The sequence below is a fragment of the Choloepus didactylus genome, chromosome 6 (assembly GCF_015220235.1).
Source record: "Choloepus didactylus isolate mChoDid1 chromosome 6, mChoDid1.pri, whole genome shotgun sequence".
Taxonomy (NCBI): Eukaryota; Metazoa; Chordata; class Mammalia; order Pilosa; family Megalonychidae; genus Choloepus; species Choloepus didactylus.
Genome location: NC_051312.1, coordinates 26,155,974 through 26,173,000, shown reverse-complemented (window position 1 = coordinate 26,173,000; position 17,027 = coordinate 26,155,974). Strand labels below are relative to the sequence as shown.

The 17,027-nt window shown below is 35.3% G+C and overlaps 1 protein-coding gene and 1 pseudogene across 1 annotated transcript; one reads left to right on the top strand and one right to left on the bottom strand.

Moving 5' to 3' along the window:
• Nucleotides 1-7,135: 7,135 nt before the first annotated feature.
• On the bottom strand, nucleotides 7,136-8,047 carry LOC119536781 (annotated as a pseudogene).
• A 5,952-nt stretch (nucleotides 8,048-13,999) lies between these two features.
• Nucleotides 14,000-14,935, top strand: LOC119538014 (olfactory receptor 1013-like). The gene has a single exon (XM_037840703.1). The coding sequence runs from the start codon at nucleotides 14,000-14,002 to the stop codon at nucleotides 14,933-14,935; it is 936 nt and encodes a 311-aa protein (XP_037696631.1).
• The last annotated feature ends 2,092 nt before the right edge of the window (nucleotides 14,936-17,027 follow it).

Below are 17,027 nucleotides of genomic sequence, written 5' to 3'. Positions count from 1 at the left end.
ACAAAAGGAGGGATGTGAACTAACTATAATAAGTAAACTCTGAAAGTTAATTTTGAGAGCATTAGTTATCAGGGGAGGTCAGAGATTGGGCAATTGATGCTTAAGGAGTACAGAATGTTTAATAAGGTTGATTGTAAAGTTTCAGAAATAGCACCATACAGTGTGATGTTAACAAAATATTATTAGTGCAATTAAGAAAGCTGCATGTGAGTATGGCTGAAAGAGGAAGATTAGGATCATGTATGTCACCAAAAGGAAAGCTAGAGGATAAAAACTGGGACTGTATAACTTAGCAAAACCTAGAGTGGATGTTGACATTGCTTAATTGTATAAATATAAGAAAGTTTTTCATGAATTAGAACAAATGTATGTCATGAATACAAGGTGTTAATAATGGGGTGGTATATGGGAAAAATACAATTAATGCAAACAAAGGTCTATAGTTAACTGTAATAATGTAATATTCTTTCATTAATTGTAAAAAAGGCACCATACCAAAGCAAAATGTCAATAGTAGGAGGATATAAAGGAAGGGTATGGAATGTTCTTTCTTTCTATTCAGAAGAAATTTCTATTCAGAAGTTCTCACATAGATTGTGGTGGTGAATGCACAACTATGTGATTGTACCAGGAGCTATTGACTGGACACCTAGGACGGATTATATGGTGTGTGAATAAAACTGTTTTTTAAAAAAACTGTGCCTTCAGAGATTTTATCACTTCGTTTAGGGTGTCTTCTCCAGAGCTTTTCATGTTCTTTTGTGACAAACACTTCCTAGAATTTTCCCAGGAATTTGATGAAGGACCAGCAAACAAATGGAGTAAATCCCTGAGAGGTCACACTACCTGCTATGACATCGTGCTCCAGCCACCTTTCCATGTGTCCTTTTGGTCACTGCAGTCAAGAAGAGATACTTGGATATAAACTAGTCCTAGCAAGCTCATTACTTTAGGATATAAACCCAATGAGATATAAACGTCAGTGGGCAAGATATTGTGTCTTTTACATTCATCACTGTATCCCCCATGCCTAGAAAAGTACCTGGTGTAGAATATGGCAAAATAAATATTTGCTGAAGAAATTAATGAATGAATAGATGAATTGCTCTGATTCTGAGAGGAGAAAGCCCTCATTATCCTTTCTGGGAGGCCTCTAATGATGTCATGTTATCCTAAAATCTCCAGAATTATTTGGTAGCCCAAGTGCCTTTCCTGGCAAAAGTAATCTCTGGCTATTTGTGCCTGGACAATGGTAAATACTCAATCTGAAAGTGGTCCTTAAAACCAGGGCACATTAGAATCTCCTCGGTCCCAACCCATAGATTCTAAATCAGCATGTTGTGGGTGACAACCAGGAAATTGCTTTCCTTCAAGCAACCCAAGTGCTTCTGATGCAGTTTGTCTGTAGATCATGTCTGTGAAATTCAAAAATAATTACCACTGTATCATTATATATATATATATATATATATATATATATATATATATATATATATCTGATTATTATTGCAATGCTGTGAAAAGTCAAGGAGCTAACAAATGTAACAAGGAGCTAACAATGTATAGATTTATAAAGATGAGAGCTTAAACAAATAGCTTGAAATCTGTTGCTAAAATTTTCTATCTCTGTGACCCTAGAAAACTTAAAAATTTCCCTAAGTCTCAGTTTTTTCATCTATTTATAGGGGTAGTAATAATTTCTTTATATTAGTGTAGTAAAATTTAAAGGAAATATTGTATATAATGTGTTTAGTTCCTTTTGTGACATTTAAACTTATCTATCATGTGCAGTTAACATTGTTACACAGTAGTAAGGCAGTGGTACTGCATTTTCACACAAAACAGTGCAATGAGCTAACTTTGTGCCCAATACTGCTCCTCTGTCCCCTTGCTATGTATTCTCTTCTCCATTCCAGTCTCTCTACTCTCTACCCCATCACCAATGTCCTTCACTCAGAGTCTTTTTAATGACCACATTGTCCATTATGGAGCCCAGGGTTCTGCTCCTTCCCTTTCATTCCCTCTGACCTTAAGTTCTCTGCTCTGGGCTCCACTACTTTAGAAAGGATAATTAACTTTGATTGGATTTCAGGTCATTTTGAGTCTCTTAGGAAAGAAATATAATTCTGCTCAGCAGGGAGAATACCTCTCATAAGTAACTTAGGACAAAAAAGTTAAAATAGGACACACATTTCTTTGGTTCTTCACCTGAAATACACCTATGCACATTAGTTGAGAGAAGGGTTGGGATATCAGAGTTCTTTATTTGTTAACCATAACCAGAAGACTACAGTAAACTGACAATGTATGTAAAGCAGATGAGAATATCCAATCCAATTCTTTTATCTTTATGTCTTAATCGGGTGTCTTCCTGCTTTCTCAAAAAATATCAAAGTGGAAATTTTAAGCATTTCTTGATGTCTTTTGCCTCTTAGTCTCTGCTACTTCATTTGCTCTCTTTTTTCTTCTTGATATATTCATAAGGCTGGATTCCTTCAAGTGGCTCTTGATGCTTGTTTTGTTGTTGTTTAATTTTTCTCCCTTTTTCTTCCAAATTATTAATTTTCCTTTTTTGCACACACATGAAAAATAATACATCCCTTTTTGTCCTCTCAATTGTCTGAGAAACTACTCTAGTATGATGAAGATGTTTGAAAAGAGGACCTTTTTTGCACTTAGAAAAATTTAGCATGTAAATGTCTAATATAAAGTTGTCAGCAAGTAATAGAATTTTCCTTCTATTTCTACCATCTGAAGTAGGCAACTTACCTAAAATTTTGAGTAACACCATCATCCTGAATAATGAAATTTGGTGATCACAGAATCTTTTATATCATTTCTGGATCCCAAGTGTTGTAGATTCCTATAGTCCCTCAGGATTTCTGAGGTTGGGGAATTACTAACAAGATGATTTAATAATTAGGCATTGAAAATTTGATTCTTCTTTAACAAGCTGGAATAAAGATTTTGGAGTTTGTGATCCAATGGGAAATTGCAATCAGTCATTTTATTTGTTCTTATTCCATTCTGGGTTGTTAAAAAATTAAACTAAAGATTTGTGTGAACTAAACCTATAAGATATGTACTACATTTCTAACTCTATTATTATTATTTGCACATTATTTCTGATTGTATATCTTGTGATTGATATCTTTCATTTGCCCCTTTAATTCCATTGTCCATCCTTTCTAGCTTCATCTTTGTTCTAGGGGGCTAGGATGTATGTATCACATTTTTCAATGGGATAATTTGTTCAAGGTCTTCCAAATGGGTTTAGCTAATGGTTATCAGTGGCAGTGACAAAGTGAGATTGGGGTATTTATCCCCTGTTACATCCCTTCAATGTTGCCAAAAGCTTGTGGTCTCCTTGGACAAGACCATAGAGCCTGTTAGAGAGCCCTTTACCAAAAACTCCCCCTTTGTGCTCTTAACCATTCACTCTTCTTCTTCAGTGCTAGGTTTTGTAACTCTCCTCAGAAGTGATTAGCCTTGGGATTATTACACTATTCCATGGGATTCCCCAATAAAATATGCACTCATGTGTAAACATTGCCTCCTTAAACCCTCTTAAAATTACACAATTTATGTGAAACATCAGTTAATTGTTCTGTTGATAACTAACACTGATCCTAGTCATAGCACCAGGTGACAGATGTTCAAATGGATCAGAAATGTTCACATATTTGATGAACAGACAGATGAGCCCCTTGCTGAGTGGAAATGGGACTCTGGTAACCTATGGCATCCAGGGACATAATGGTTTCCTGCTATGAAGTACAGGTGATAAACAAGGTATTGAGAAGTCAAATGCCCATAGCAAAGAGGCATGAAAATTTAAATTATAAATCTGCAAGGGTCATTGAGTCAGCTGATATTGAAACCACTATATATTCACCTTAAACCCAGGCAGACAGACAGTAGCCTAATCATATCTTAGAAGGAATCTTTCATCTCTTATGATTCTAGAGAAGATATTGTTAAGGTTATATTGTTAATATGCCTGATTATTTACATTGCAGAATTGCAGTCCAAATAAGTAGTTGACATTGGTAATAAAAATATAAGAGTACAAAATAGAAAGGAGTGAAATCAGGAGATCTAGGATGGGGACATTTGGGAAGAGAAAGACAAGTCTGAGAACTTTAAAACTCAATTCTCCATGACCTTTCTTGCCATAAAATGTAGTTCTTTCTCACCATCTGAGGCAATAAGGGACTGCCCTAGCTAAAAGCTTTTTTCTGACCACGTCTAGGTGGTCCAAAGTGCAGGATGATTAAGATACTGTGAGAGTTGTATTATGTGTAATCTGCTTTGCCGCTCCATCATCAGAGCTATCACAAGCCACATCTTGTCCCTCTTCAGGATTCAGGGAAACCAATTTCACCCAGACATTAAGAAATTCATTGTTGTTGGGGTCATCAGCATCCTTGCAAATCTCTCCCATGGCTACCACAAGTACATTAGAGATGATGAGAAGCTGTAGTGAAATTGAATTCATGGAGGTTAAACCTAGGTGGTAGGGTGTAACTCTCTGTGCCAAGGTACCACAAGAAAAGAAAACTACAGGCAAATAGCTTTTATGAATAGAGATGTCAAAATATTCAACAAAATATTAGCAAACTGAATCAAACAGTATATAAAAGAATTATACACCATGATCAAGTGGGATTTATCCCCGATATACAGCAATGGTACAACATAAAAAAAATCAATTAATGGAATACATTGCATTAACATAATGAAGGAAAAAACAATGTATGTTCATCTCAATTGCTGCAGAAAGGCATTTGAAAAAAATACCACACCCTTTCCTGATAAAAACACTTGGAACACTAGGAAAAAAATAAACTCCCCAACATGATAAATGGTAGAGATGAAAATCTCATAGCCAGCATCCTACTTAATGGGGAAAGACTAAAATCTTTCCCTCTGAGATCAGGAACAAGACAAGAATGCCCACTGAAACCACTATTATTCAACATTGTGCTGAATGTCCTTGCTGAAGTAATTAGCAAGAAAAAGAAATACAAAGCAGCCACATTGGAAAGGAAGAAGTAAAACATTTCCTATTTGTACATATGATCCTACATGCAGAAAATACTGCAGAATCCAAAACAAAGCTCCTAGAGCTAATAAACACATTCAGCAAAGTGGCAGGGCACAAGATCCAAACCCAAATATCAGTATTGTTTCTATACACAAGCACCGAACAATTGGAAGAAGAAATCAAGAAAACATTCCATTCACAATAGCGACTAAAAGAATCATATATCCAGGAATAAATATAACCAAGTATGTAAAGGGTTTGAACATGGAAAACTAAAAAAAAAAAAAAACATATTTTTAAAAGAAATTAAACAAGAACTAATTAAATGAAAGGATATTCTGTATTCATTGACTAGAAGACTAAATATTGTTAAGAGCCAATACTGCCCAAAGCAATTTATAGATTCAATGCAATCCTAATAAAAATTCCAAAAAACATTTTTGCTGGAATCCAAAAGACAGTCACCAAATTTATGTGGAAATTAAGAGGCCTGTATACCTAAAACTATCTTGAAAAAGAAGATTGAAGTTAGAGGACTCACACTTCCCAATTTTCAAACTTATTACAAAGTCACAGTAATCAAAACAGCCTGGTACAGGAACAATAACAGACATATAGACCAATGAAATAGAATTAAGAGCTCATAAATCAACCCTCACATTTATGTCCAACTGATTTTGACAAAAGGCAAAGAACACTGTAATGAGAAAGAATAGTGTTTTCACTAAATGGTGCTGGAAAACTGGAACTCTATTTGCATAAAAAAAGAGGGAGGATCCCCTATCTCACACCATATACAAAAGTCAACTCAAAATTGATAAAAACCTTAATATAAGAAGTAGAACCATCACATTCCTAGAAGAAAAAATAAGGAAGCACCATCATGACATTGTGTTAGGCAATGGTTTCTTAGACTTTATGCCCAAAACACAGGCAGCCATATAAAATAAATAAATAAATAAATAAATAAATAAATAAATAAGACCTCATCACAATCAAACACATTTGTTACTCAAAAGACTTTATCATGATAGTAAAACAGCAACCTAAACAATGGAGAAAATATTTGGAAACATATTTTCAATTAAAGATTACTATCCAATATATAAAAATAAATTCTTCAGCTTAACAAGAAAGCAAACAACCCAATTAAAAATTGACAAAGACTTGAACAGACATCTCTGAAGAAAAGATATACAAATGACCAGAAAGCACATGAAAAGATGCCCATCATAATTAGCCAGCAGGGAAATGCAAATCAATACCTCAGTGAGATACTATTTCACACCCACTAGAATCACTGTTATTAAAAAATAAATAAATAACAAGGTAGGAGAGAAAGCTGACAAATAGGGACACTTATTCATTGCTGGTAGGAATGTAAAATGGTGCAACCACTGTGAAAGACAGTTCAGCAGTTCCTCAGAAAGCTAAGTTGAGAACTACCCTATGACTTGGCAATTCCACTATTAGATATATATCCCAAAGACTTGAATGCAGAGATTGAACAATCATTTGCACACTGATGTTCACAGTGGTATTATTCACAATTATCAAAATATGGAAACAATGTTAGTGTCCATCAACTGATGAATGGATAAATTAAATATGGTATATGCATGCATTGGGATATTATTCAGTAAAAAGGAATGAAGTCCTGATATATATGACAACATGGATGAACTTTGAAGCCATTATGTTGAGTAAAATAAGCCAGACACAAAAGGACAAATATTGTATGATCTCACTGATTTTAAACAATTAGAATAAGCAAATTTGTAGTCACAATCTACAATATAGGTTAACAGGAACAAGGTGGGAATACAGAATGGAAAGTTAAGGCTTGAAATATACAGGGTTCCTACTTGGAACAATGGAAATGTTTTGGTAATGGATGGTGGTAATGATAACACAACATTCTGAATGCAAATAACAGCAATGAAATATATATCTGAATACGACTAAAGAGGAAATATTTATTATATTCTATATATGTTAAAAGATTGTTCATTATCACTTAGCATGGATTTGAAAAAAAATAAGAAAACTCAATTTATATTTCAAATTATGTTAATATGAAGTGTTTATTCAAAGCCTCCTCACATCTTTTCTCCTCAAACTGTTGGTTATGGGGTACAACATGGGGAAGACCAGTGTATAAGATGAGTAAATCCTCTTTCCTCTTTCAAGGGAAGAGCTAAAAATTGGGTGAGAGAAGATGTAGAGAATAGGGCCATAGTTCAACGTGATAGAAATCAAGTGGGAGGAGCAGGTGGAGAAGGCTTTGAGGTGGCCCTGTGTAGAGTGGATCCTCAAGATGGTGGCAATGATGAAGAGGTAGGGGGCCAGTATGAGCACAGTGGGGGCAATAACATTGGAGGCCAGGAGAAAGAAGAGCACAGCCTGGTAGCTCTCTTTCACATCACATGCTGACTTCACCAGGGGAGGAACATCACAGAAAAAGTCATCAATAACATTATCACCACAAAAATCTAATGTGAATGTGTTGCTGGTCTGTTATTGAGTTAATGGAGCCTCCAGTAAAGGAATGTATAACTTATACAGATGCACAATTCCCTTGACAAGGCTTGAGAATATAGCAGCAGGTTGACAATGGCAACATAAATTTCATAAAGTATGGCAGCCAAAAGATAACACTCAATATACACCAGCCCAGCATAGAAGAAGAACAGAGCTATGCTGTCAGCAAAGGAGATGCTCTTGTCTTCAGAGATGAAGGTCACTAGGGTCTTGGGATGTAGACAGAGGAATACCAGAGGTCTAGGATAGACAGAATCTCAGTGGAAAAATTCATGGATGTGTGGAACTTGGAGTCATTACATATCCACACTATGAGAGAGGATTCTCCTGTAGGTCCTCAGGAACACACCAAAGGACCACAACAAATTAGATCATCTGCAAGAGAGGATCTGTTGTGAAGTCCACTAGGATATAGTCAGTCCCATTGTTATTGTTTAGCTTTCTACAGCTAAGAGTCATTACCTACAAATGGAATATAAGAATTACTAAATCCTTCAATTTTTATCAATTGATGGCGGCCAGGATTATGTGATGTCACCAAGACTATCTGTATTAGAGAGAGGGAAATCTGAGCAGACATCCCGCCTGATTTGGGAGGGTGAAGGGGTTTATCTTGGCCTCAATGTGTTCTTTTATTCAAGATGTTTTTAATAACAGGAATGTTATAATGATGCTGGGGGGTCAGTTCATATTCTCAGACAATTTTTCTTGAACCCAGGGCTGTTACAGTTCCTTGGATGCAGCCATGAAAATCACAAGATTGGCTCTTAATCTCATGGATTTTAGTATAAAATGGAGAGATACATAATAATCAAATAAACAAGAGAACACAAAAACATTTCCAGATAATATTAAATGCTAGTAATAAATCAAAATATGTTTTGTATGAACTATGAACTGGCAGAAACATTTATGCAAAATTATGATTTCTGATGGTTGTAGATTCTTGCAGCTCCTCAGGATATCCTATCTTGGGAAATGACTAGCAAGGGAATTAAAGAAATATTGTGCATTGAAAAATTGAGTATCATTTAGTATGATGGAAAGAAGTTCTTTCAGGTCTTTGATTCTGTGGGCAAACTGTTTTCAGTTGTTATTATCACTTTTATTTCATTTGTAATTATGAAAAGGTTAAACTAAATGTATTTATAAACTAAACATATCATGTATATTATATATATATCTCTGAATAGTAAATTATATATGCACATAAATTCTGAATTTTTTGTCTTCCATTTGATACTCCAAATCCATTCTGCACACTTTTCAGTTATCCTCTTTGCTCTAGGAGGTTAGGCTGTAACAATTGCTTTAATGGGCTCATTTGCCCACCATCTTCTTAATGGATTTAGTCAATGGTTGTCACTAGCAGTGAGGAAGGCAGGTCAAGGTGTTTTTTCCTGGTACTTCCTTTCACAGTTGCCACCATCTGGCCACATCTTTGTACAGACTAAAGCTTCTGCCATAAAAACTTCTGTCAAAACTCCATGCTTTAATCATTTTTTCTTGTTTCTCAGTGATAGGTGTGATAACAAATTCATCAGAAATGACTTGACCAAGGATTATTACGTTATTCCATGGGATTATCCCATCCCACTCACATTCCTTTGTTACAGTAGCAGAGGCAAATAATTGATTAACTCCAACATTCTTAACTCCCTGAGCTTTTGGACTCTTCCTTTATAGTAAATAAAATGGTCTTGCATCTCAATTATATTGCTTATAAGTCTCTGTTGATGTTACTTCATAGTACATCAACATTCGTTCAACACCCTTAGAATCCATTCCCAGGCATGCTACCAGACCCTGCTAATGACAATTAGCAATATCCCAACTCTTCTCTGGTGTACTTACAATGTCCTTCCAGAGCAGTGATTCTAATCCACATCAGGGTTATATTTGGATATAACTCTCCTTTGGACTTCAAGCAAAGCAGTGTGTTGAGGGTTAGGAGTGAGAAGACACTGGCATCTCTTGCAAGTCAACTGTCCTTGATGGCAACATGGAACATTTTGTTCATTTTTTTTTCTGGGTAAAACTATTTCCTGATGATAGGGGAGAAGGGACCACTTTAAAAGACACAGAAATCTCAGGGGTATTTGGATGTTCAAAATTCTCATCACTAGCTCCTGTAAATGGTATTTCTCAAATATCTCTCAGCTCTATCTCTCACCAACCATTTATTCTCCACCTAGTCCGAGTGCCATCAGCTCTCATTTTGTGTGTCTGTAAGTCATCGTTCTTGGCCCTCTCTGCCTTCAGACTTCTATTTTGTACACTGAGAGGAGTTTTCTGCTTTATATTTTGTTTGACCACACCATGCAAGTGATTAAAACTCTTCATTGTTCCCCCATTGGAGACATTCTCCAAAATCTTTAATAGGGGCTAGTCAGTCCATAGTTTATCTGATCCTGCCCACTCCACTGCCTAATTTAGTGCTGCCTTATTTACCTCTCAAGGTAATAAAGACTTTTTTTGTTAGAGAAGTTGTAGGCTTACAGAAAAATCATGCATAAAATAGAGGATTCCTGAATTTTCATACACCACCCTATGATAAACACATTGCATTGGTATGATACCTTTGTCACAACTGATGAAAACATATATTTATAACTTTAATATTAACCATATTGCCTGGTTTAACTTAGGGTTCACTGTTTACTGCAATTCCATGGATTTTTTTAATGTATTCTTCTACCATGTATAATTTCTTTGCTGCTTCTTTGATTACGCAATGCCCTTTCTCACATTGAAGCTTGGCACTTGTTGTACCCTCTGCAAGAATGTTCTATCTATCTTCCCTGCAGTCTGCTACCCCACCCTCTTCACCTTCTCTTCTTAGTGAGCTCCTATTATCATCACTCAATCCTCAGGTTAAATATTACCTGAGATAAATCTTCCTTAGGGTCCTTGACTATGTCAGCCCTTCTAATACAATCTCATGACATCTTATAATGTTCTTTGCAGCACTTGTCATAATGTATAACTATATATATATATAATTATTTGATTATCTCCCTCATGAGGCTTTAAGCTCCATAAGGATAAACTTACCATTTTTCTCAATTTTCTTTGCATTTTTTTATTTTGCTTGTCCTTTTTTTAGTTGATACTGAAAGCTGAGGGATGAGTGAGTTTGAATATATTTCTCTTTGTCAAAAACTATGAATTGTAGACCTGGGATTCTTTCTTAGACAGATTTGTCCTGATCTTGCATCTCAACCCTTACCAAGCTAATCTAAGCCCTTCCTTTGCCTCATTGTTTTGTCTCCTTCAACATGCTACTCAGTGCTGGGCACATAGAGTTGCTCCATATATACTGCATGTTTTGAATGAATAAATGCACTTATGCTCTGATGTGTAGATGGAGTTTGCAGTAACCATATGACTTTCTGGTAATCATTAAATTCACTGTCTCTTAATTTCATTGTTTGCAAATTGGAACAATTTTTTTAAGTGGCAGGCAACGTATTTCAGGACAAAAGTACTATAGTCTTTGCTTTTTCATTATTATTAACATAATCATTATGACCTACAAATAATTCTTGAGCATCTGCTATATGCGCACTATCCTGTTATTGTTTTCTGCCAGTTTGTCTTTTATAAATGCAAAATGACACCCACAAATTAAACAATTTTTAGGTTAATTTGACCAATTATATTTGTAATTAATGATCTCTCCCTACTTCATTCAAGAATGATAAGTGAGCCCTATAATTGGTCACCAGACACAAGAACAACACATTAGCAGCATATCCCAAAAGGATGCTCACACTTATATGTTTTCTCAGGATGGTTAACAATGGAAAGAGGATGCTTTGGGTGAGTAGAAGGTTTATGTGGAGAAAACTTGATTGGAGTCAGACTTTCAAACATTAAAATATTTCTTTTTAAAATCAGGCCATGCAAGGGACTGGAGCTCCCTAAAAGAGTGAATGAAATTATATGCTACTTAGGATAATATTAAATAGCTATGATAAATATATAATTCAAACAGATTCTGAATAAAATACCACAGGGAATGTCATAAGCAACAAGTGCATTAATGCTTGAAAGGGCTGAGAAATCACATTGAGATCAATTTCTTTCTGTGTGACTTTAAGAAGCAGCTACTTCTTTGCAAGCCTTCTGGTGAAGAAAGATGTTTGATAGATGGGAAGGAGAGAGGATTTTTGTGGAAAGAGCTTTCCAGCTTCCCTTGAATCCAACAAGGCATGTGAGCACCTTTAAATTTATGAATGAATGGAAAGTAATTGTAGCTCAAGAAAACTCCCCTTGTGTCCCAACAGATAAGAATATATATTTAAAAAACTATTAAATAATAGTTTTATTAAATTAAATAATAATGGATTATATTTCACTCTTTCTCTGTATAAGGAATCTCTGGAGAATAATTCTTAAATTTAGTATCAATAAAGGCAATATGTTGCCTGACTTTGTGTTTGATTGTCTAATGGACACCCATAATTATATATACTGAACTGCAGGAAGTTTCAAATTGTTTGGGGTTGACCCACAGTTGTAAATTGACCTTCTTGGTATGGGATAGCTTTTATCTCTGTTTTGCTTTATGTCTATTCCTATCCACATATTCTTTTTTTTTTTTTTTAATTCATGCTATTTACTTGTATTTTTTGTCTTCACAATAGCCACCTTAAAGCCATTATAAGTGTATAAAAGTCTTGATATACATATTCATATATGTATATATTTGTACATACTTATTTTATATGTTAACAACTATAGCAGAAAACTATATATGTTAGGAAGGAATTGTCTCTTACAGTTTTCATTACTAATTTGGCCTTTTAAAATGAGCTCAACAATTAACCAGGATTTGTAAAAGGCCAATGAAAAAGAATGGGCATTTTCTGCATGAAACACCGTAAAGTCTGGGAGTCATACATGGGTATAAATAGAAATTTTGGGGATTTTCTGAGAAGTTATGAAATTATAGAGAACGCAACACCCACTTTTAAATCTCCATTTTTCCAATGTGCCCTCTCACATTTATGATCTCATTTGAATTCATAAAGTCCATTGAACCAAGAATGAAGAGTGAGACCATAGAGTTCTGGAGGGGATAATTTCCTTTAAATGTGGCCGTAGCTGAGTGAGATCAGAACCTAGGTCTCCTGATTCTGGGCTATCAGCTGCTTCCAGGAATGTGCTTAGGTAAAAAGAAATTAGCATTCAATAGTGCTAAAATATGAAGAGAACTAAGATGACATTTATTCCAATCCTGTCTCAGTTATTAGGAAGAATTTTTACTTTAACAAAAATGTGATATAAAACTTTGTTTTAAAAATCACATAATAGAAATTCTTACCATTCTATTTGGAAGAAATTGTCTCTCGTCAAATAGGAGTGTTTCCAAGACAGCACTTTTTATTTTCTAGTATAATTTTAAGTCCCCTGCCCAGCATAATGGCCAAAATAATTTTTTTCTACTTTAAGAGATTTTAAAGCATGTTCCTACAGCGTATTTTAGGTGCTCTGTGAATGGAGAACCTGATGATCACAATTTTGCTCTTCTATGATTTGCTCAGTATTTGTAGGGATTCTCTGGCTTGTCACACAGATGAGCAGAGAGAGCACTTCCCCCATTGCTGGCAACATTGCAGTTCCCTGTTTTTAACCAAAAGTGCTCCACCTCTAAGATCAACCATTCATTGAGCCACTGTTCTTTATCTTTTAATTCTTTTACATATTCAACCAGTAACATGAACACAAATATCCATCAATTAATACTTTCCTATTTTTTCTCAGGGTGTATTTGAGGTTCATACATTAATATGAGCTATGATATAGCTAAGGGAATCTAGTTTTTTTATTCAACAATACCAACTTTTCTATTATACTCTAACCTTTGTGTTTGGTCATGGGGAAAAAAGTTGAATTAAATATAGTTATTGCCTTCATGGAAATTAAAGTCTAGTGACTTTCCATATTATTCCAAAATTCAATTAGTAGAATAAATTTAGATTCTCCATATAAATCTCTGGAGGAAGACAAAGAGAAGAGATATCAGAGCACCCTATCAGATTCTCTTTTTTATATTATTTAGATGGCCCCAAATCACCCTATGTGCAAGCAGAAGAGAAGGTAAACAACTCACACTACCCTTGACATTAGACAGATTAAATTTAAAATTTAGGTTGATACACACTGTATAGTGGGCACCATAACTGAGATCTTAAGACAGCAGCACAGAACTGGTTCCCCAGTTATCCAAAAAGGAGTAGCAACCAGTTCAGCATGAACACATCTCAAAATGGGGCATGTAGGTATGCTACTTGGGATTTTTAATGATTTAAAATGGCAATGATGGAAAGAGCAGTTGCTGATATCTTAAATCATGACATACTTATTGGTCTTTTCCCAGAATGGGACTTCAGAGATCCAAAGTCAATGGAAGAGAGAAATTTCACCAAAGTTAAGGAGTTCATTCTTGTAGGGTTCACAGCTGACTTGCAGTTACAGAGAATACTCTTTTTGGTCTTCCTCATAATTTACATCTTCAGTCTCTTGTGGAATATCACCTTGATTTCTCTGATTTTTGCTGATTCTCAACTCCACACACCCATGTATTTCTTCATTGGGAACCTGTCATTCCTGGATATCTGGTATTCTTCTGTCTATGCCCCCCAAATTCTGATGACTTGTATCTCCGAAGACAAAAGCATCTCTTTTGCTGACTGCTTGGCTCAGTTTTTCTTCTGTGCTGGGCTGGCTTTTGGTGAGAGTTATTTGTTGGCTGCCATGGCTTATGACCGCTATGTGGCCATCGCCAACCCCTTGCTTTATTCCCAGGTAATGTCCCCAAGGTTATGTGCCAATCTGGTTGCAGCTTCATACTTTGGTGGCTTTCTTAACTCAACTATCATCACCAGCAAAACATTTACCCTGAGCTTCTGTGGCAACAATGTCATTGATGATTTCTTCTGTGATCTGCCCCCTCTAGTGAAGCTGGCATGTGATGTGCAGGAGAGCTACCAGGCTGTGGTCTATTTCATACTTGCCTCCAACATCATCACTCCCACTGTACTTATTCTTGCCTCCTATCTCTTCATCATTGCTGCCATTTTGAACATCCACTGTACCCAAGGCCGTCTAAAGGCTTTTTCCACTTGTGGCTCTCATCTGACAGTTGTAATCTTGTATTATGGTTCAATTGTCTTCATATACTCTAGACCAAGCACTAGCTATGCCCTGGAAAGGGATAAAGTGGTGTCCGTGTTCTATACTGTACTGATTCCAATGTTGAACCCTTTGATCTATAGTTTAAGAAATAAAGATGTGAAAGATGCCCTGAAGAAAATATTGGATAGATCCAAGGTAACATAAATGAAACTACTTGGTAAACAAAAGTATAATTTTTCTTTACAAATTATTTCCATGTCATGGTAATCATCTGGAACTCTCAGAAACAAATAAATAAGAAATTATTAGATAATGTGGAAACATCAGTTTGCTTTTGTGTTTTTAAACTGTTTTCTAATGTTTATTTTTTGTGAGTTTTAAACATATTGTAACATAAATAGGCTCTGTCTTTTGGAAAAACTGTTGTCTGTTTCCTTGGAACATAGTCTATAAAACTCCTCATATTTTGATATTCTTCAGAGAGAAGCTGATTTATTTTTACTTCCACTTGTCAGTTCATAAATTGCCTATATGTATTGTTTAATCTTATGTAAAATGGCAATAGTACAACTGGTTACGGAATCATTGTTAGGATTACATGCTTTTAATGATTTCATTTGAATCACATCATTCATAGAAGAGAAATCATGAGGGTAAAATAAGAAACTCTGATTTCACAGGTACTACAATACTTGTTGGGAGAGAGAATGATTTAGGAAATTTTATGAAAATGACCTACTATAAATGAACTAAAAACAAGTTTTATTTTTAATTCTTTTCTGATTCTTGTTTGCTGGCTTTCCATGAAATAAAGATAATAGATTGTCTTAGGTACCTGAGAGAACCAGTATCTTTACTGGGGTCACTGAGTTTCCAGCAATGTAACTTTTCCATGAAAATTAAATTAAATCAAACCTATAGTACCTGTTTGAGAGAGGCAGAAACAGATGGTAGGTAGATAGAGAAAGAGAGAAAGAGATGGTTGATAGATGGACAGATTTAAAAAATTTAAACCTAAGGCATGATTCAGAGTGACTCTCTACTTGGTGATTTTTAACAAACTAAATTCCATGGATGGTTGTGTTACCTGCTTGTTCAGTTTTATTTATGATCAATTGATAATTAAAATGCAGAATATTGCATTGCAATGAATCATAGTTCATAGCTGTAGTATCATTTTAAAATATAAAACATTAGGTTGCGCCAACATAAAATGTTGCTGTTATTGATTTCCAAGGACAGATGGGAGTTTGCTGAGGGATAAGACAAGGAACAAAATTATGAAATATATAATATATTCTATAAAATCTACTTAAAAAATTCAAAAATGTCTATGATCAAAAGCATTTAATATTTATGTTCTAATTAATACATAGAGTTAATTTTTATTAAAACTTTCCTTATTCATCATATCTTAACTAATGTATCACCCCAGACTACTAATGAATTATAATTGAGTCTTTGGAGACAGGTAAATTTTTCTGAGTCATTGCATAGAAGGAGTCTCAAACATCTGTGGAAAAAGTACATATATCACATCCAGAAAAGGAAATCCAAAACATCAGAGGAGGGGGAAAGGAGTGACATTTCCAGGAAAATGCCTTTCTGACCAAGGGTAAGGACTTGGGATGAGGAGCAGCAAGGCATTTTGGCCTCTCTATGCCCTCAGCTAACTTTAGGAATGGGGCTTCAGAGTCTGGCCTGGCTCTCAAAGGATCACTGCTGTGCCCCCCCCACACACACACGAACACACCCAGAAACTCACAAGAACATGCACATCACACACTCTCACCCTCACATACTTATATGCTCCCTTCTAAATTAGGGCACCATACAGGCTGGTAGTTGCACTGGGGCTATCATATATTCACTCCCATAGCAGAGAAATCAAGGGAACCAAAAATGTGGCATGCTTTTTGACATGTAATGGTGCTCCCCAGGCCATCATGGGATGGCATTTTATGTGCTGATATGAATTTTATGTGCAAGAGGAACACAAAACTTGTGTGGAGTTTTTAGTGCTCCCAATGAAGGAAGCAGGGAAGAGGGTTACTACAGGGGAAGACACATTTTGAGAAAGTATTCATGTCTGATATTTTCTGTGCCTTTTATTTCACATTCACATACTAATTGAATTATTTCAAATTCAGGCTGGATTTGATGTTATTTGGGAATGAGTAACCTCTTTTTTTTAACTCTTCTTTCTAATTAATCTTATGGTACATGGAGCTGAGAAAGTCAAATTGAAGGTAGCATTTTTCTGGAATATAAACATAGCTACCCATTTATTCTTCCA